General features: G+C 35.1%; 1 protein-coding gene across 4 annotated transcripts in view; it reads right to left on the bottom strand.

Annotated features, from left to right (window-relative positions):
- The window catches only part of Efemp1 (EGF-like fibulin extracellular matrix protein 1), a 97,186-nt gene that overhangs the window by 51,871 nt on the left and 23,528 nt on the right, over positions 1–21,787 (bottom strand). For all 4 annotated transcript variants that reach the window (XM_004867256.4, XM_087216358.1, XM_021246279.2 and 1 more), the window contains exon 5: positions 979–1,101. In XM_004867256.4, coding sequence (XP_004867313.1) covers positions 979–1,101 — 123 coding nt within the window. The remainder of the gene's footprint in view (positions 1–978; positions 1,102–21,787) is intronic.

Here is a 21,787-nt window from a genome sequence, read left to right as displayed (position 1 = left end):
TTGACATCCTAATGTCAATAGCTCACATTTTTTGGTGAAAATTGATGCTGGGGGCCCGTACCCATGTCCTCACCCCCTGTTCCTAAGAGAAAATGCGGCCACTCACTGGTCTGTGGTTAAGGATGATATCTAAATAAATGGACAGAGGGAGTCAGTTACAGAGTTCCATGCCCACTGTGGGGTTTCATGATTGAGCCATGGTGCTTTGTTCCACATCACTACTTGCCCCTTGGTCTCCTTATACTGCATCCCTCCATGCATTCCCAATGCACTCATACAACATCCATCACATGGTGGGCACTCTTGCGGACTAGAGAGTAAGCAGTGACACAAGCTGATTGGCCCCTGCTCTCAGGGAGCTGACATTTTTAGACCCTTGAGTGAAGCAGGATGTACTTTGCTTTGCACTTCTAGCACCCAGCACAAGTTTGTAACATAAGGGCCTTCGGACAGCCAACTCACTGAATGATAATAGCACACATTTGTATGGATCAGGCCAGAGCTGTTCTAGGCACTCCCATATGTGAGCTGTTGAGGTGGGATTGATGCTGTCACAGGACAAATGAACATGAGATAGAGAATTTAAATAATTTGTTCAAGGACTCTAAATGACTTAGGGGTTGAGCTGGTATTTGAAACTCACCATTTGTCCTGTGTGCTGTGTGATGCTACATGACAGTGAATGAAACCCATATCACCAGTGTGTTAGTGTTACACCCTCTAATTTAAAATTATTTTCTTGGTTACTTTCATGGTTCCATTCATACCCCAAACTTCTGCTTTTGTTAGCCTACCACACTTTGATTTTTAGGATAGATTCAACCTTTAAGTTTAGTTCTTCTTGTTTGTTGGAAAATTGATAGTCAATGGGAGAAAAAGCAGTTGTTAGCTATCATTCTCCACATAATCATGAGTGATTTGTTTGAAAGTCTGAAGATGTTGAAGACAAGACTTTGTTTACTGCACCATGGTACTTACCTACACACTGCTCTCCCCGCTTCTGGTACCCTGCAGGGCACTGACACGTGAAGGAGCCCCGTAAATTGATGCACACTTGGTCTGCTCTGCAGTTGTGCATCCCTGCAGTGCACTCATCAATGTCTGTCAAAGGCACAATACAAAAGGAATTTTAGTTGACTGTAAAGATGTCAAAATTTTCTCCATTTTGTCAATATACTTTTCTCAAACTGAATTTTAACTTTATTCTTAAAGCATCATAATATTGTTATATTGGAAATATTTCAAATTATGTCACTTCATGTGTTCACAAAGTAATTTCATAATAATAGTTTACCACTCAGATTATCAGATGCTAACATTTTGCCATGCTTGTCTCAGCTCCCTTTGTTTTGTTAAGAAATGAAACATTTCAGACACAGCTGATGCCTCACTCCATCCACATCCCCTTACCCACCACTCACCACTCTCCTGGTAGGTGTGGCTCCTTCCCCAAAATGGTTTTATGCTTTTATTATACAGAGATTAGATGGCTGCAGCTAGTGGGATACAGTACTGTTTTATGTGTTTTAAAATAGAAATAGTTGTATGAAATCTGCTTTTTCCACCTGGCATATTGAATTTGAGATTATTTTTATTGACAAAGTTTTAAAAATCTGTCCAGTAAGGGGATATAATCAAAGTTTAACATCACACATTTCCTGTTGTTGTCTTTTTTGGCAAATGATAGGATACTATGTATGTATAAATCTTTCATTGCAAATTTCAAAATGCAAAGGACTCAATTGATCATATTCCTTTAGGAGAGATAGGCTGGTATAGTTTAAAATACATATTTTCCCAAAGATTTTACTTCTATGTCCTAAGAATTAGGCAGGTTGCAGTTCTAGAAAAGTAAATAATCCTCAGTCATAACATAAAAACCCCGTTTAGAGAATTTCTTTGTTTGGGATAGAAATGTGATATGAGTTTGCGTGTGTACATTCATATTTATAGACATTTATAAATGAAAATCAAATTTGCCTTATCTACATCAGTATTCATTAAAATCTTTCATATCATTACACTAAAAAGAACAAATAAAAGCATTACACCATTTTGGCATTTCCCAACACCTTTAGAATCTAGGCTTTATTAAAAATATCATAAAACATGTAATTCCTAGATGACAAATTTTCCATGAGAACCAAGACAGACTTAGGGGGTCTTAGATTATCACTGTGATAAACCCAGGGCAGTGCTTTGGAAGAAAGAGTGGGCCAAGAGTCAACTGAAAAAGAAAAAAGAGCCATTAGCAATTGGAATTTACCTGATTCCTGCCTTCTCTTTAAGAAACCCAGAGAGTGGCCCTTAGTATTGTTCTGCCTTTTATTTTTCCATATTTCATGGAAAACTGTTGCACTTACACTATGCAATGTCATAAGGGATTTCATGTTGTAAGAAGGTTGTCCTCAGATAATGGCTTCACTTAGGTGGGTGTGGAAATGATAAGAGAGATTCCACAAGAAAGAGGGAGAGGAGATGAAAAATACTTAAGTGATGTGTGACTGTTCATCAGATAATAACTCATTACAGCATCTACTTATATATTTCTTTGAACCTAGTTTTAAAGTTTAGCTAAGTGTTTTTGGTTTACTTTGTGTTTTGTTTTAAAATTCATTAGTATTATTTCTGTTACTGTCATTTGCAAGTGATTATAAACTCCTTTCTAGGTACGATGCAATGATGCAACAATCTTGCTGTGAAATTATCTGTTTCTTTTTGTGTCTTTTATTATTTTTTCATATGCACTTGATGAAAACCTTTCTACTGGGGTTTCTTCAGAGCTTTATGACTCGCTAATGCAGAAATGACAGCAAAATTCCTATTGTTTTATGTAAGGAACATTTGCCAGCATTTGCAGTGATAATAGCCTTGAGAGATACGGCAATGTTAGATTCAGATGTGGCAAGTAGTATACGCTGGCAGAAGATCAAGGATTTGGGCAGGCTGCTGCATTTTCTAAGCAAGGCCTTACCGGTGTTTGAAGTTTTTCTTTCTGAGACTCTCTTTTCAAACTGCCTCCAACCTATCACATTCCAGATGTCCTACAATTTCCTTATTGTTCGTTTTCTAAATCTCTTTGATAAATAGGCTAACATTTCCAGTGGAATCAATGTATCATTCAATAGGTTTTAAACATACAAACCTGAGCTACTCCTTCTTAAGAATTGGGTCTATTTAGCTTCTGAAAAGGGTCATATAATAAAACTAAATGGTAAGTTAAAGTAGTTTAATAAAAATAAACAAAAAACCAAAATATGACTACCTCCATTGCCAGTATATCCTTTTCCTTTTTCTGTCAAAAGTCAAACAAAGCTGCAACAGGACATGACTCACCTAGTATTGACTGGTGATTATACTTTCTACTTACCTAGCTTTACAAAATGGTCAAAAAAGTAACCTGTGACCAGGAAGCCCCTAACTACTTTACCATCTATGGCTTCTCTCACTACAGTTTAGGATACTTCTACTCTCCCTCTCTCTTATCAGGTTGCCTACTGCTGAAGGCTACTGATAGACTGAACTTTGAACTGTCTTCAATTGTACTGTCTATTTATTAGTTTATTTAAATAGCGTAATATTTTGAAAATTATACTTGGAGATCCTATTATTGCTTGTTTACACATCTATATAAAGTCATATCAAGGTCATTATATATTGTTAGACTCTTTTATGTTTGTCTCTTCTACTTTTGTACATTTCTATTTGTCTTAAATATCAGAAAGTTTAGTGCAATACAAAAATTACTAACAGTATAACAGAAACACTGCCTCAGGCATCTCCATGGTTTGCAAGCAAAATTGGTTTCCTACACTTGTAAGGGAAACTGTCTGCATAGGCCAAAACAATGCCTTATTTATCAGGGAAACTACTCAGGTAAGCCATGGTTTTCCTAAGAAACAAGTATGGTGGGGGATAACTTTTTATTTTGTTTTAAAAATTATCTATAATTTATTGTTGACATTAAAGCTCCTTGGCTTTTATGGGCAATCCATTAATATATGACCTGAGCCCTGGACCCCAGCTCTTTGAGGGTGAAATCTGTCTTACTTTTTTCTTTATTTTAGTGCCTAGCATAGTGCTTGACACATAGTGGGTTTTCATTAAGCATTTGTGCAATAAATGGATGAATGAGTCATTACTATTTGCTGAGGATTGGTGTGTAGAATTTAAGGAAAATAGGATCAGTGTTTTATCTCAATGGAACTAAAATTTGTAAGGCATGGTAACAGGCAAGATCTGAGAAACAGCAAAATCATCAAGGTGTCAGTAAGTGGGAATAATGTAAAGGAATTGAGTATACAAGTTCAGAGTCTATGTAGGCTGAAGCAGCCTGATCAGAAGTGAAGAGCAAGAGAAGCTTCGCCAGAGGAAGTAGGTTCTGAGATGCATTTTGAAAAAGATGAGATACATGGATTGGAAGGGAATAAAGGCTGTTTCTAAGAAGGCAGATCACATTAGAAAACATTAATGAGACCCAGCTGGTCTGCATGAGAAGAATGGCAGAGAGCTAGAGGGGCTGTGTGTGAGGAGGCTGGTGCAGTGTCTAGCAGAAAATGCCCATAAAATGCTCACTTAAGTAATGAGAAAAATTTGGAGGCTTAAAGGTGGGATTACAGAGTTTGGATTGAATATCATAGTGAGTAGCAAGCAGCTCTGTACTATGCAGTCATAGCCTAATGTTAACATTACTGAAGAACAAAATAATAGAATGTACTTCCTAAAACATCACAACACATTTCATCATTCTAATATATTAAGAATAACTAATGGCAATATCTGGTGATTCCTTCATTTTTCAAAAATGTGCCCATAGTTTCCCTTTCCAGTGATTTATACTATTGTAGGCTCCTCTCTTGCTGACTTTGGGAACTTTAGTTGCTTTAAATAATCCAGTATAATCTTTGTTCAGTTCTCACTTCTAGCCTCTTTATCACGCTGAACCTCAGTTAATGGAACCATGTATTTAATTTTCTCTCAAAGCTAATGGAGGTGATAATGTCCACATGACTGTGATGTCCATTAAGTCCCTGCTTACGCCTTCATTCTCTTTGTTTGGCTTCTTCCCTTCAGTCTGACTCATATTTCCCAAACCCCTGACTCATGCTGCTTTCTCTCTCTTATGCAACATTTTAATCTCTGCAATGTTCTTTCCATAATTTGATAACTTACCACAACATAGAGTCACTTCAGTGTGTTTGTGAGCAAAAATTATCTACATTTTGAATGCTGTTGGGTACCATTTAGACTTTTCTAATTTGTGCTGCTTTAAGCTTAAGAAATAATTCAGAACTAATTTTGTATAATCCACTAAACACTGGTGAAGGAATGCAATGAAACAAGGGGAAGGGGACTGAAATTATTTTGATTCTGTCATTGCCTTGAAATCTAGGGCCATAATATCAATGATATTTTTTTAAAAAAGGACACTTTGGATAAAGATCTTATGATTATTTGCAGAAGGTAGGAACTATTTTAAGAGCTGAGGACATTTGTTGTTTTACTCCTGACTAATTTAGTAATGGCTATTGATAATTATAATATGAGTAATCATTAAATTATGTTGTTTGAAACTTATTAAAAGAATTTATATAATATTTATATAGCTTCATATACAGATTTGTTAAAATTTAAAAACCAATTAGCACAAAATAGATACATGCTTAGCCATATGAAAAAATGTATTATTTGATTAAGCAGTGAGATTTACAAAGTCTCCGATTCAATCCTAATAACAGCCCAGTGGCATAGTGATCACATCATCCACCATTAATAGATGAGGAAAGAGAATGTTACTGAAATGTAAACTCTGTGAGGTGACTTGCCTAAAATCACACAAAGCAGAAAATCAAACCCAAGATTTCCATTTTGCTTCTGTAATTTAGGTTTTCAGAAAGACTTATGTCCTAAAAACTCTGGATAGCAAATGTTTGGCCATGGTCAAATGTATTTTAATTTTTTTTTTAGCGTAAAAAAGAAGGTTGCTAATCTTGCAGCACCTTGATTTCTCCCCTGTGTCTCTGTTTTACTTAGAATAACATTCATAGCTCTCCAAGTTTTGTTTGCCTCCCTAGTCCTTAGCCAATTATCAACAATTTTTGTCAAAGACTTCTAGTTCCCTTGCTGGTTCCTTAAGTACTGGAATCAAATTTATCTGGGCCAAATGCCCAGTTCTAGTTAGCTTTTCACTCTTCTGAAATTATCAGCTAGAATTCACCTAAGCTAAGCAGTTCTAGTAGAGAAAATAAATATTGATATTAAGTTACAGAAGAGAACTGTCTTTATCGATGGCCAGCATTAGATTCATAGTTCTAGATTCTTATCAGTTCTGGCAAAACACGTTGTTACTAATTTGGTGTGTTTTAAGTTATAAACACAAATATCACCCAAATCAACAAATATCAGCCTGCTTTATATTAATTTTCTTTGTTAAGTTTAGAGTGATGAATTAAATGTCCTGGAAATGTTTATTAAAATTTTCAAATATGGTGTTTACATATGGAAAAATCAAGCTACATGTACTGGAGTTGCTTTTCCAGAAATGATAATAGATTTGCATTGATAATGGGCCTTTGCTCACCCAGTTTCCTCTGTGGATAATAGTTCTCATTTGCAGGATGACTGTATGAGGTTAGACATATTGTTCATGAACATGGGAAGAAAACCAACTGGTGCATGTGAATGATCAATCTGTGACTCATCTGTACTACACACAAACCAAATGAACCAATCAGTAATAGGCCCAAACAGAACAAGAAAACAAATGCTTCAATGGTCATTCTTCAGCTTTTACACTAGCAAAGGGAAGCCTATTGCTTTTAGAACCTTAAGAGAAGAGCAGATAAATGGTTGCTTAGTGTCAAAGTGTCAAAGGATATTTTCTGGCATTTTTGTAAATACGTTATGCCCAGCTAAACTCTTCTTTTTCTTCTTAAATGTAATTATCCATTAAAAATGTTTGAGAAAAGATAGCCTTGAGTTTGAGATGCTAAAACTAAGTATCAGTCTCTGACTTTGTGGAGTAAGATTGTATTTTGAAATGAGAAGTATCATCCATGTTTGCTAAGGGATGGCTCAGTAACTAGGAATTAAAGGTCCTCTGTGAGAGGGTTAGTTTCATTCTACATAGGCTGGAGATCTGCTTTAAAGTTCATGGCCTTTAGTGGAATTTTGATTCCCCCTGTAATGGGCTGCCTGTGTATTGACACTTCAGTTATGTTTTCCTGATGTCCTACTTCATCTTACTTTCCTCATCTATACCCTACTTCCTTGGCCCCAAATCAGACCTGTGATGTGAACTGAATGAAGACTGACTAAATCTGACTGAGTCCACCAAGCCGTGCATGAATGCTGTGATTTTATTCTTGGCCTCACTCCCTGAGACCTTATGGCCAGATTAGTCAGTCTCCCTAGCCCAAAGAACACACATTCTTGGCTTATTCCTTCCGGCAAATCATCACTTGGGGTCACAAAAGCCCTTGGCTATGGCAGTGCCAATTATAACAAACATGGCTTGGTGACCTCCTAATTATATGAAACCAATTACATTATACTTGTTGTTCATTCAACAATAAGCAGCTTTTGTGTCCACTAAATTGAGGCATACAACTAAATCTGGTGAGTGTAACTTGGCAATACTTCTCCAACTCAATAACTGCCTAAAACTTTTTCAATAAAGTCTGTCTTTGTGCTTCTTGTCTCTGGAGCATGTTACCTTTTTTTTTGGTACCGGGGATCGAACTCGGGTCCTTACGCTTGTGAGTAAGGCGGCAGAACCACTGAGCTAAATCCCCGCCCCAATGTTACCTTTCTGTGTATATTCTCCTGCCCATTTCATCACATCTTCTAGATGAAAGGTGGGAGCCAATGGACTCACCAAATTTGCACTAAATTATTATTTTCTTTTTTATTCAAAATTCTAGCACAATCAAGAGCAATGAAAGGGATAAATATGTGGGTAAATCTAAATGAATACTACTATATAAAACAACAATAGTAAGGCTTTTAAGGTTTTAAAAATATCTAGAATTAAAATACAAGAGAACAAAACCATACAGATTTTCAGGAGGGTAGATGGAGTTCACATTTTTAAGGTCTTTGTACTATTTAGGAAGGGCTAAAATTTCTAATTTATTTTAAATTCTGATAAGTCATACATGCTTGTTTAAGCAATATCTAAGAATAATAAAAGAATATAGGAATAACAAAATAATATAAAACTACAAAGCTAATAATAGAGGGGAAAATGGAATTTGACAAAATAATCTATCAACTTAGAAATAAGGCAAGAAAAAAAAGGAAGTTAAAATATAGGGGGACTAGAAGGCAGATAGCAGTGGAAATAATTGTTTTACACCTAAACATATTGGTAGTTATGTTAAATATAAATGGACTAAATGATCTCACTAAGAAAACCGAAAATTGTCAGATTGATTAAAAAAAACCTCAAGTATTTTGTTTCAAGATACATAATTTAAATATAACACAGAGATTAAAAGAAAAAAGATGGAAAATATGCCATGTAAACACTAACTCAAAGAAAGCTAGCTTTGCAATTTTAATGTTAAAGTAAACTTTAAGGGGGAAAAGATTATTAGAGAATACAAATACAAATATATACCTACCTGTGGTATCTACCTAATAACAAAAATTTTAGTTCATCAGGAAAATGTAGAAATTCTAAATTTAAATTAATCACATAGTTTCAGTATAGATAAAAGTGGACTAACTAAAAAGAAAATAGACAACACATAATTACAGTAAGATTTTAACATATGTCTCCCAGAAACTAAAAGCCTTAGCATATATTTTCAGGAATGAAGAGAAAATATGAATGACTAAAACCTTTGAATTAATTGATTAAAAATTGTACAGAATAATAAGGTTTTTAAGTATTGAGAGGACATTAAAAGAACATGGCTATATGTGGCCTTAAGACAAGTGTAAATAAATTTCAAAAAATATGTAGATTACGCAAATAAGATAGAAACAACAATAGTAGTGATAACAGCCATGAAACTAGAAAAAAAAAAAACCACCTCTTTGTTTTGGAAAAGAAGGCATATACCTCAAAGCAATTCATGGTTTAAAAAAGATGACAAAATTGAGCTTGGAAAATATTACAAACTGAATGAAAGTGAAAATACTGCATATCAAAATTCGTAGGAACAAATGCCAGTGCATAAGAAGTCCAATAGCCTCTCCCTTTTTTCTGTGTCATCCTTATCTTTGTCTTGTGTTTATCCTACAAGAGTCATAGTCAACTATGAGATTAGACTTTAGAGTTTTGCAGTGCTGCTTAGGGAACAAGGAAAAGATCTTGACCATGTATTTCCAGAAGGTAGAACTAAAATAAATGGGCAGAAATTCAAGGAAGGTAGATTTTAGTTCAATGGAAGAGAAAAAGGTGGTTATTAGATGTTTTAATGTCTTAGGAATTAATGAACTTTCTGTCACTGAAATTATGTAACTGGTGTAATGTGGATCTCAGCAGTGGGTCAGGGATTTGGCTAGTCCTTTGTATTTTAAAATGGTGTTAAGGTGCTGCATTAAAATACAGTGGAGTTAATGGTTGTTAAATTTGGATAGTGAGTGTTGTGGTGTACAATTAGCTTTTCTTTAAGCTTGATAATGTTGATAATTAAATATTGAAAAATAAATGCTGTATCCACCCTAATGTAAAATGAGGATTCAGCAAAATTGCATATCTATATTGTATTTTCACCCATCTGAGACAGTGCACATATACAATTTTGTTTAATTATGAAGTTAACTTTTACACTCTAATAACTGATCCTCTAACATCTAAAAAACTTGCTTAATGATAAAATGTAGCAAGGAAACATCTTAAGTGGCTGCTTAGTCCATCTCTCTTCCTTGGGCAAGAAAGCAGTAAAGAAGTCTTTTACTTATTTCTTATTCTGTATTAAGGATTTTTCAGGGAGGAAGTCTCTTCACTCTTCATCATGTTAAAGTAAAGATTATTCACCGATCAAAATGTTAAATGTGAGCAACCATCAAATTGTACTCCAATCTTTCATAAATTACCATTAAACCAAGAGATACTGGGCTTGATTTTGTTCCACATTCATACTATAGTTACCATTTTCCTGAGGTTATTCTTTAATTGTCACACATGCTTAAATGTAATGTGCTGATAAATTTAATTTCCTTCTGTGTTAACACTTTCATTGTTTTGAAACAAGCATTCAAATAACTCTTAAATCTTAGTTGATGGAATGCTTAATGGTGATAGAGGAAAACCAAAAATACTGTTCAATAACCACTGAGCCGTATGTGTTTCAAGCCTAAAGATTTTTGAAAGCTAGCACATAAAATAGTCTTTGGACTTTTAAATGAACCCGAGGTATTTTATTTTACATTTCCATGGGGGATGTGGTGGTGAGAAATTTGTGTATTCTCTAAGGTTTTAAGAATCTGAAATAATGGTTACTTTGATGAATTCCTGAGTGCTGTTTTAGAAAGTGTTCATTTTCTAGCTCCAATCTCTTTTCTTCTCTCTAACTTAAAATGCTAGATCCTGGGAGATCTGAATAACATGCTCTTACTCTCTTGGGTTCAGGGTCACAAGTCTCTATTTCTTCTTCAATTTTTTTTTTCATACTTCAGCAAACTTCTCCCTCCTTTTCATCTGTAGGATCAAAGGAGTCTAAAAATGGGCTCATCTTTCTGGACAGGATTAAATGGCTCTGCTAGCTAAGGGAAATGAATAAAAGTTCTCTTCAGTGTTTAAATGCACTACTGTTGTCCTTTAAAGTTACATACTTGTCAGGAATTGAGAGAAGCTTAATGTCTGTTTGGCAGAGTAAACTGAAAAAAAAAAATCTCATGAGGAAACAAGCCCTATACATGGTTTCTATGTCAGTTGAATACAAAGGCAGATGGACCTGTGCCAGTTATGCAGTTAATGTATATTACAGGTAGATGCCAAACCACGCCAGTCTTAAAGAGAATTTCTTGGCATGAATAAACACAGATGAAAAACCTGTATGTTCCGAGACCTCTTATATACTTCATAGTTACTGCATGCAGCACATCCATAGAGTCTATCATATCATAAGGTTTCATGTTGGAAGAAAATGGAAAAATTGAGCAATTCATATTGTTAATTTAAAAATTAGCCTAGGATTATTTTTTCCTAGAAATGTAATAATTTGTGTATGGAAATTTTTAACTAAAAGCCTTTGGCTTCAGGCACATATGTATTTAATGTGGATGACTGTGAAGCTGCCAGATAGGTGTAAAGAGGTCCCCTGTCAGAGACCTTCAATTACAGACCTCTTTTTTTGTGGTTTTCAGAAGTAGAGGAATTAAGCTATTCTCCCACTGCTAATATTTTTAGGTTCTAAATTATTTTATTTGAGATTGTACCTTTCTGTAGTTGCTTTTACTAGCTTTCTTTCTAGTACTATTTTAACAAGAATAAACATTATGTATAATTTATTATACCAAGAGTTAGAGTTTAAGGAAGGACTTAATCTTTTTAAAAAGTCTGAAAACTGCAGAATAGATTTTTTTCTTACACAGCTCATGACAGAAATACATTCGAGATAGAAGAGTTTGTAAGATCATGGGTTTTAGAGTACACAGGTCTCTGTTAAAATCCAAGCAACATTATGTTTTAGTTATATGTCCTAGGAAAGTTATTTAACTGTTACAAGTCTTGCTGCTATGTCTATCAAGTAGGGATGATACCAATTTCATAATGTGCTTGTGAGCCCTAAGCAAAATAATATATACCCCAAATAGCACCTGATCCACAGTAAGTGATCAGTAAATTGTACTTACATGAACAGGCTATAAGGTGGTGGTGGATAAGGGTGATATTCTATTGCATACAGATAGAAACAAAAAAGCTGCAAAAGTCATGATTTATAATATAATTTTCATATGTATTTGCATATAATTAAACATCCCATCTTCATTTCCTTGCTTAGTGTCATATCTTGAATATGGTCCATTGTGACTGAAATCCCATCAGAAAGAACACCATAATATCGTGTGACCTTCCCTTCTTTTATTCCAGATGGATGCATACAAAATAGGCCTTCCTTTCTTAAAGTTATTTCTCACTAGGGAAATTACAAACATTCAAATAAAAGGGATCTGGCAAAACAAAACAAATCTAGCATTTTTTGCATCATAAAGTTTTGTAATAGGAAAGGGCTGTTCATGGTTATAGGACCCCTTCATGGCAACGGAGTTAATGTTTATAAAGAATAGTACTTAGCAAGGGGCAGTAAAAAACAATTAGCATGTGTTATGTTCACATACCAATTCCCCAAGATGAATGTAATCATTATGTACTGTAAAAATGCTAAGAAAAAATTAAAAAATTAAAAAATAGAGATGACTTCACAAACATAGCATGAGCTAGAGCTTGTGTTAGAACCTACACATAACTCCAAGAAATAACTGTGTGAATGAGTTTTAGCTATGAAAAATGTAAATTTCAGTAGCAATTTTTATTTTTTATATCATATGTCAAACACATTGGAATTATCATCTTTCAAGTGATTAATGAAACGATCATACAGAACTACAGAACAAACAGGAAATATTTCCAAATGTCCCTGAAATAACTGCGTACAAAGGCAGGACAAGGAGCCCTAGCCATTTTTTCAAAGGACAAGTCTCAGAGTTAGACTCTAACATGAATTGAGTAGATTCTTTGGATGCCTAATTTCTCAAATGAGCTACATCGTGTGTACTTAATGAAACATCCATTCAATCATATAACATACAAGAGTTTGGTTGGGATCTAGTTTTTGCTTTTTAAACACTTTGCTTGCAATACAGCAAAACACAGCATATGAGAAAAGTAAGTATGACATATTGTAAAGTTAAACTTTTGGTTTTTTGAATATCAAATGATTCCTTCCAAATGATTTCATTATAGCCGTGAGTAAATTATATACACATTTGTGTTTCTTATTCCCATATTAAGGGTGTAACAGAAAAATAACCCATGGTCTGAGGAAAAGCACTAGACTCATGGTAGGAGTGTGACAAATCAGTGGGTAGCTAGACTGGCTTTTTCAGTTGTTTGCTATCCTCTGTCTTCATTCTACATTTTCTGACTTCTTTTTTCTACTTAATATTCAATTTTGCACCACCTTTCAGACCATTCTTCTGACTGGAGAGCTCTGACTGCTGCTAGATCCACAGTGGTGTGAGAGCTGCTTTCTACTGGTCTGCAGGCTCTAGGTACTATTTCTTGGGCAATGGATTATGGGTGCTTTTTCTATGGTCCCACGGCCATGCATCCCAAGGGCAACACTCAGAAGCTCGGCAGGCATGCCCCTGCAATCTTCACCTTCTAAAAGAGGCTGGGTTATTTAAGCCTCTCAGAGCTCCAAGACCTGCCTGTGACTACACATGCAGATGTTAGTAAAATGCATATGGTTCTGTATGATTGGTCTGAATGTTAATTTCAACATTACAGGTCAGTTCATATACAAAATGGTTTTATCCTTGGGCTCCGACTCAGTAATACATCTTACTCTACATCAACCAGGCTATCTATTTCCACTTGTAAGACACCCTAGCAATTTATCCTGCCACTGTCCAGGAGCTTTCCTCTAACCTCTTCACCTTACCAGGTTCCCCTTCAAGGTTCTGCTCATGTCCACCTTCATTAAGCTTCTTTTCCCTGGTTCCTTTGGCTAGATTAAGATCACTACATGTCTAACTGGCCTTTGGTAATGCTGCACACATAAGTCATCCTTGTTAAGAAAGAGAAATAGCAGCAAACTTGCTCTCTCTGCAAAGTTAACTGACTTGGTTAAGCTCTTGATGGCTGCCCTGCACCTCACCTTTAATGGAAACCGCCTTAAGGATTAAGGGATATGACACTTTATCTGGCTTAGGGTCCTAGACTAATTTTGCTCTGACTAATGAATTTTGGCATTCTTCACAAGGAAACCACCACCTGAATAATCCCAATCACCTAGCAGTGGCCTGTGTAATTTTATAGTCTCAACACTAGTACAATGTAGTAATTGAGTTCTCTATTAGATCTGATGTACAAATTCTAGGATTGCCATATTATAAAGAGGCAAAATACTTGAACAATATTTGATCCTTTCATTGTACTTTACAGTTAAATTGTCGTTAAAGCAACAACAATGAATTTTTATAAGATTAGAGGATACTCTGCCAAGTAAGGTGAAATATGCATTATTTCTTTGTAGCTTGTGCAAAGCCTGAATTTCAGTTTTGTTTTCAAATAAAATAAATTTCAGCTAAATTTCAGCACAAGCTCTAAGACAGACCTCAAATATCAAAATCCTTTAAGACTTCAGTTATAATCTGTGTGGAGAAAACACAGAAGTAGCCCGAAACAATATAGTAGGTGCTGAGTGGATTTTGGAGGTTTATTTGACTTCTTTAGCTTTACCTTGAGCTAAGATATTTTCTCCACTGCAATGTCTGATAGAAATTTATCTTTAGAAATAACAGTGCTATTTTTGGGATGAAACCCATACTTTTTTTTTTTACCTTTACTCAGCACCACTTAATATACAGGGTTTTAAAAAAATTCAAAATAGGAAATATCAGTCTTATAAGAACAATACATTTAATACAATCACAGGATTCCAAATTAAAAACATACATTTTTCATGCTATAGGTTTTCAGTCTTTCTTGGACAACACAGGAAACAGTGATGAAACCCATACTTAATTTGCCTTTGTAACATTATTATAAAAGAAAATAAAACCAGTCCTAATGTTATAATAATATTATGCAACTAGTTAAATTATAATTTAGAAATAAATTTAAAAAGTAAATGACATATTTTGTGCATTTATTTTTTTGTGAGAAAAGAAGGTAACTTCACTTGGATTTGCCCAAGTTGCAATTTGATACACAGCATCTTTCACTTTATCATCTCATCATCCTCAGGATGCAATACAAACTTTTTTTAACATGACATACAAGGTCCTTCATGATTGGACTGTGTCTACCCTCACATACTGTTCACTGAAATCATACAAAACAACTTCTTGTTCCCTTTCGCCTTTTACTTACCGCCTAGAGCATTCTTTCTCCTTCTCACTTTCCCTTAGTTCTCTAAACTTTAATTCCTACAACTTCCCAAAACTGAGGTCTAGTGTCACTTTCTCTAGGAAGTCCCTGAAATGGGTCTTAAAATGTCATGCTGTAATTATTGTCTGCTTCCTCATAGACTGTCAGCTATTTTAAAGTAGGCCCCATGAGCTTTTACCTTTGCATTCTCAGCACCTGCTGGGCTTCATACACAGTAGTCATTCAATTCAGGCTTGTTGAATAATCTTATATTTTTTAATTATGTTTGAGGATCTAGCAGCAGGATACTGAGTCTATGTGGTTTTGTGCCATCTGCTCAACTTTAAGTAAAAAAGTAATGTTACCCTCTTATCTTACTCCTAAATCAATAGAAAATAAAAAAGTAAATCCAGATAACTAATATATTATCTCCAGCAGACTCTCACCCATTGAGAAGGAAAGTATAAGTATGACCAGTGTTTATGAACTGTTTTAGAATGAAAATTTAAACAGGTCAATAAACAGACAAACCATGTGTTTTGACTTTGCAAACTAGTTGTGGATAAGTTTTAAAGAAGAAAAGCAGAGTTATGACTAAGTGAAGTAAGATCTAAATGCATCTAAAATTCCTTTAGATTATACATTCTTATTTTCTTAAATTTTTGCTTATGAGCTTGGTAGTCCAGCTTCAGTCCTATTCCCAAACTACTCTTTCTGTACTCCTTTAAAATTTTTATTTTAAATGGAGATAATTTTTAAGTGGAAGATGAATTTCTTCTGGACATATCAAGAGAACTTATTGCTCTCCCCTATCCTTAACAAGATTACTCCATATTTCATGTTTATTTGCAGAATGGATAGTTGGGGACTGTGGGGGAGAATGGTCTGTGAATATGTAATTGGCTGTCGCTATAATTTCTGATAATTGTAAAAACCTAACAATTAGGGCCTGACTCTGCCTCGGCTGAGTACATTGCATTTGAAAGGGTCACAGTCTTAATTTTAAAGTAAGAGTAATTACTATTAACAGTCTATGTGTAGACATACAGTGGTACCTTGGTTCAGGAAAGCTCCTGTTTGTGAACAATTTGGTTCACAAACAGAAGTGTTTAGCAAAATTTTGTTTTTGTTTGGTAACTCTACATCTGGTGATGAACATGACCTCAGCCATCTTTCCCACACAAACACAAACATGGCCGTTTTTTCCAGAATCATGGAACAAATTAAGTTTTTGAACAGAGGTACCACTCTAGTTGGAATCTTGCTCTATATTCCTCTACCCATATCTTGCAACTAATGAACATTCTTACTTTAATGAATGTGGGTGTGAGGAAGAAAGGCTGATTGTACAGAAGATCATTTAAAGGCTTACTTAGCTCTTAATTGATTATTTCATGGGGTATATGAGCTGAAATCACACCATCTTATTGTAATTGATGCTTACCTTTATAATACCTATGAATAAATATATTGTTAAAGAATGTTATAAACTATTTACTCTATTTGGAGTTGAACTTGTTTAGATTTATTATTTAACTCAGGAGAAATACTTGCATGTAAAAATAATAAATTTGTCTGTCAGAAATGGTTTTGAATTAATTATTATGACCCTGAAAATAGTCCATGGTCCAATTTAGGCCTCTTATTAGCATTGCTACTACATATACGTACTTGAAATTGATGCCATTCTTTCTTGAGAAAATCACTCACTTTTCTAGAAATCAGACTGACTTATACCATCTCCTTACCTACCTTTCCCCAGTTCTATTAGGATGATTGACAACATTTAGCCATATGTGTATACTTAAGTTTTCTTTACATCTTACAACCATGACAGTACTAATTCTCAGTGGCTTAACCAAGAACTCAGGGTCCTGCCTAAACTGTCTTCCAATAATTTTTCCAATCTTGTTTTTTCTGCACACACTGTGGCCTCCCATTCCCTCACCCCAAACAATGACACAATACTCTCTTTGTGCTATATCAAGGTTCTCCACCCACTAAAGTCTACCCTGCTTGTCTCAGGCTTATTCACACCCAGTCATAACTGTCTAATCTCTCTGAAAAGTCCTAACTGGCTAATGGGTACAGCAAACAATCCTTCCTCTGACTCCTTCAGAGTTGTTAGGTAACCATCACCTACCATTGACTACATAAAAATGGAGGTTCTGAGTTCGATCCCCAATACAAAAAAGGAGGTTCTGTTAGATTTTTGGAATTATTGAGCTGACTTATTTATACCATTTAATTAAAAAATCTGAGTTTACCTTTTCAGATAGATTGAGAAGTCCTTGCAAGAAAGACAATGTGTCTAAACAGTACAGCTAGAACACATATTAACTAAATATATCAATGCAAGAATCTATGAGTAAAGGGAGGGGAGGGGAAGGGGGAAAAATAAGAACCAAGAGAGATTATGTAAAGGTACAAATTTCCAGTGATGAATGTCATTATATTGTATACCTAAAATGTACCAATAAAATAATATTTAAAAAAGGACAAGATAAATAAATGAATACATAAATGTTATGGAGATTCTAGGAATTTATGGAGAAATATGTGCTAAACTTATACTAACAATTTGAGGTCTAGAGAGGGAAAGATTGATTTGTTATTATCCAATGCTCTTGTTACTTAAATTAGCTGTGAATACCCACAAGGCAAAAAGTAGTGATCCAGCATAGAATGGGTGGAAAAGAAGCTCTTTTGATTCTATAATCCTCCAGTTAAGCCCTGGTGTTTGGGAATTTAAGATCAGCATGAGGTCATGGTGACAATCTGGCCACACTATGTCCCCATTCCTTTCTATGCTAGGAGAGATCATGATCTCATTCTCTGGGAAGTAGACTCTCCTCCAGTGCATTCATAGATGAATCTATGAATCTCCAGAAGATTATTTGCAATGCAAAATGGGGGCAAGATACAAGATAGAACAAACCTTATGCAGAGAGCATGCATGGCTTTGGGGGAAAACATCATGCTAAGTTTTATAATTTTTTTTTCCTTCTGAACCTTTGAAAAGATCAACTCTGGTTTCAAGGTTTTTTTTGTTGTGCCTTTTTTTTTTTCCTTTTTCAAAAGAAATCTACATGGCCACTTCTTTAAATTTGTTCCAGATGGATTTAGTCATAGAATGATTGATTATCCCCTCAGTTGTGAGCTATGTGGTTAAGCTCAGAAACTTACAACAAACTGTTATGGAGCCATGTTTCATAGTAAGCGGCAGAAAAGATAATCCTTAAACTGTCATTTTAGAGTTAGTGATGAGGAAAGAGGAATTTAGTGGGGCTACTTATGTCAAGAGAATGTATTAGCAAATGGATGGAGGAAATATTATGAGCATAATATCTTTTCCCCTGGTCTGGGCTTTCCAGTAAAAGGAACCAGATCTGCCTGAGAGCTCCACCGAGGCTGCCCCAGCTTTCACTGCCTATTTCATGGGCCAGATTAGCTTTCCCACGATGCTCCAGGCCTGAGGTCAGAGGTTGGTCTCTACCTGGTTGTGAGGCACCCCCTTACCCACAACTGACTCAACAGATCCATAGAGATTCTTATTATTGGCATCAGAGATACTTGGACAAATCTGGAAAATAATTTGGAAGAGCAAACTAAGGGGGAAATGCACTGCACTTCATACAGACCTGAATTATGTACTTTAAAAGCAATTTAAGAACATTTGATCCATTTCCATCTTCTTTACCAAAAAGAAAATCTTCCTTTGGATTGTAGTTACCTTCTTAATAGCTGCATTAGCTTCTTCTCTCTATTCTTTTTTCTCTGGTTAATTTATAACCTGGCTACCACACTATTCTTCTGGAAGAGACTGTGTGGCTGGTGGCCTTCCCTTTGTGTCACCAACTGATTTTTTTTTAGCTGCTATACATCGTTAGGTTTCTTGGTTTCTACGTTTACTGAATTTTCTGGGTTTTTTTGTAATATATCTTTTCTCTTTCCTTTAGGTGATACTTAACTTCTTGTACCCTGTTGAAAACTCACCTGCTATTCTGCCTCTTATCAAGATATCTGTACCTTAGGACCCTGAAAAAGTTCATGTTGGATTTTGAGGTTTTTGAATTTTTAGCTTTTACACAATGTATTTATTGTAGGGTTATGTTCAGCACGTCTCCTTGTAAACTTTTGAGGCAAAATATATTTAAAAATAGATTTAAACATAAAGATGATGATTCTAGGATTAGGCTTTTTAATCTGTTTTGGGGAGAAAATTTTTGTCAAAACATACAGATTTTCATAGGAGAGATGGAGATTTCCCCATGATTCTCTGAGAAGCAAATACCACAATGTCTAAAATAAAAATAGTTAACATAAAGTAAGATCAGTGTTTATGAAATTTCTTTCATGTAACAGACATGTGAGTAAATGTTAATATGCTATACTAAGGGGAACTTTTATGCTTGCCCAAATATCATAGATATTGCTTATTTGTAGAGTGGAATAAAAGGTGATTTTGATAAACTCAAATATTTTAAAATTAGAATAGACGGAATTATTCAGTGGATTTTGGAGAAGACACCTAGCATTTTAGAAGTTCCAGGTCAGTGAAGAGGATAAAGGTGCATTTGTTCAAAAAGAGCTGTTGGAAGCAACCAGTTTCTTCTTTTAGACAGGACTTTGCCTATACTGTTGACTGCCACCATGCTGTATATCTGAATCAGTCATTCAATCTCTGGCACTGGAAGGGAGGAAGGCATGGATTTTGCATAGTTTGCTTTTTGGTACCATTTAAAATTCTAGATTTAACTATAAGGGTTGGCTGGAGTCAATACAGGGAGAATTTTAACTACAGACTGTGGTGGGTAGCTTCTGACCTGGCTCCCAATGACACTAGCCTCTTGGCATTCATGACCTTGAGGGTGGCTACATCTAGTGAGTTGTTCCTAATGAACAGAATATGATAAAATGTGATGGGTTGTCACTTTTTTGAGTAGGTTAAGAAGTACTGTGACTTCAGGGTAATTAGCATTCTCTTTCTTGCTGCTTTCCTTACTCTGATGAAAGAAGTTGCCATCCTGGGAAATGCTTGGCAAGGAATTACAGATGGAAGAACTCATGAGGAACCAAGGCAGGAAGTAACTACCAGGGAGTGAGCTAGGAAGTGGGTCCTTCCCAGTTGAATCCAGCTAAGTCACATCTTGATTCCTGACCCAGAGAAACTGAGATAATACATGTTTCGTGTCTTAAGCCGCCAAGTTTTAGGGTAATTTGTTATGTAACAATAGATAACTAGTGCAAAGTCTTCCTTATGGTTCATAGGTGGTGAATAACAACGTAAAAGCCCAGGCAAGACACATTATTTTGATTTTGAGGTTGGTTTGAGTCTAAGGCTGAAAAAAAAATCCAAAATATGAATGAACATCCTAGTAGACTTTAAATAAACTGTTTTGCTGAAAGGCATTCCTGTCTCTAATGAAGCTGAAAAATCTTAACTCTAAAAATCAAGAATATACTAAAAGGTTGCTCACATTTACTGCTGCCACCTTTAGATTTTAGAGGAGCTTGTATTAATAAATTCAAAAAAGTATATTTACTGTACATCAAAATTAAAATAACTCCTTTCTGAGCTAGTATTGAAGTGGAGTCCTGAGCTATGGCACGAACCATGGTAATTACCCAAGTCAGTGCCTGGGGAAAAGACTGAAGTGATCTACTTGTTAAAGTTTCAATGATTTGGTCCAGATTTTTAGCAAACAACCAGTACTAGGTGTGAAATGTTTTGTCAATAAAGCCTCAGGTCATGAGAACTCACTAGTTTTTGGTTTCTGAGTCGTTCATACTTTTATAAACACTTGCATTCTTCTTAGGGCAGATTTCAACTTGCCTGAGTATGTTTTCCTGATAGAAATAGTATTCAGGAGTCAAAGATGAGCTGTTGTCAATAGAAGCAGTTTAAGTGCTGTCATGTATCAATCAAGAACCATATCATTACCATATTTCCACAAACCGAGGTAAAGTGTATTCTCCTTCTCTCCTCTATCACTCTTTTAAAGATATGGAGTAAGAGGTGGAAAAGCCAAGTCAGTTTAACAGCCGAGAAAACTAAAGCCCAGAGAGATTAACTGATTTAATCCAGTCAACGAATCACTTAGGGTAAGACCCAAATGGAAACCTTTGTCTCTTGCTTAGTTTCACTGTTTTCTACCACTCTTGGCTGCCAAAAACTACTTTCTTGAATCCACCTCAGCATTCAAGCATAAAAACATCCCACTACAGGAAAAATTCTCTTAATTAGAAAGAAAAATATCTAAGTATTGTACTGTAGCTATAGCTGCTATAATTTATATTAGAGAAAACAAGTTCAAACAAAAGAGGAAAATATCTTTTTGAAAAATCACTACACATGATATGATGTTATCCAGATTATACCACATTTTGTTACTTTGGAAAATGGAGCATAAAGAATCATTAGACATATCAGCTTCTTGGTGGAAAACAGATTGCCAGCTACTGGAATATATACTCTGCATATACATGCCAACAAAATTGAGGATCTTGCTAGAAGGGTATAATATCAACTTTTAACCCAGACATACTGAGTCAGAATCCTCATTTTAATAGGATCTGTAGGTAATTCATATGTTCTTTAAAGTTTGAAAATCACTGTCCTATCACGTATAGCATTATAGGAAATTCTCAAAAATATACTAAACTGAATTCTGATCTTAGTGGTTAAAAGGTTGTTACAGTTAATTTTGTCATTTTGACTGGGCTAAAGGTTGCCCA

The sequence above is a fragment of the Heterocephalus glaber genome, unplaced genomic scaffold (assembly GCF_053883595.1).
Source record: "Heterocephalus glaber isolate CG9 unplaced genomic scaffold, H.glaber_assembly_v1.0 deba00001457, whole genome shotgun sequence".
Lineage (NCBI taxonomy): Eukaryota > Metazoa > Chordata > Mammalia > Rodentia > Bathyergidae > Heterocephalus > Heterocephalus glaber.
The sequence above is the reverse complement of the archived record's forward strand: the minus strand, read 5'-3'. Positions and strand labels throughout refer to the sequence as shown.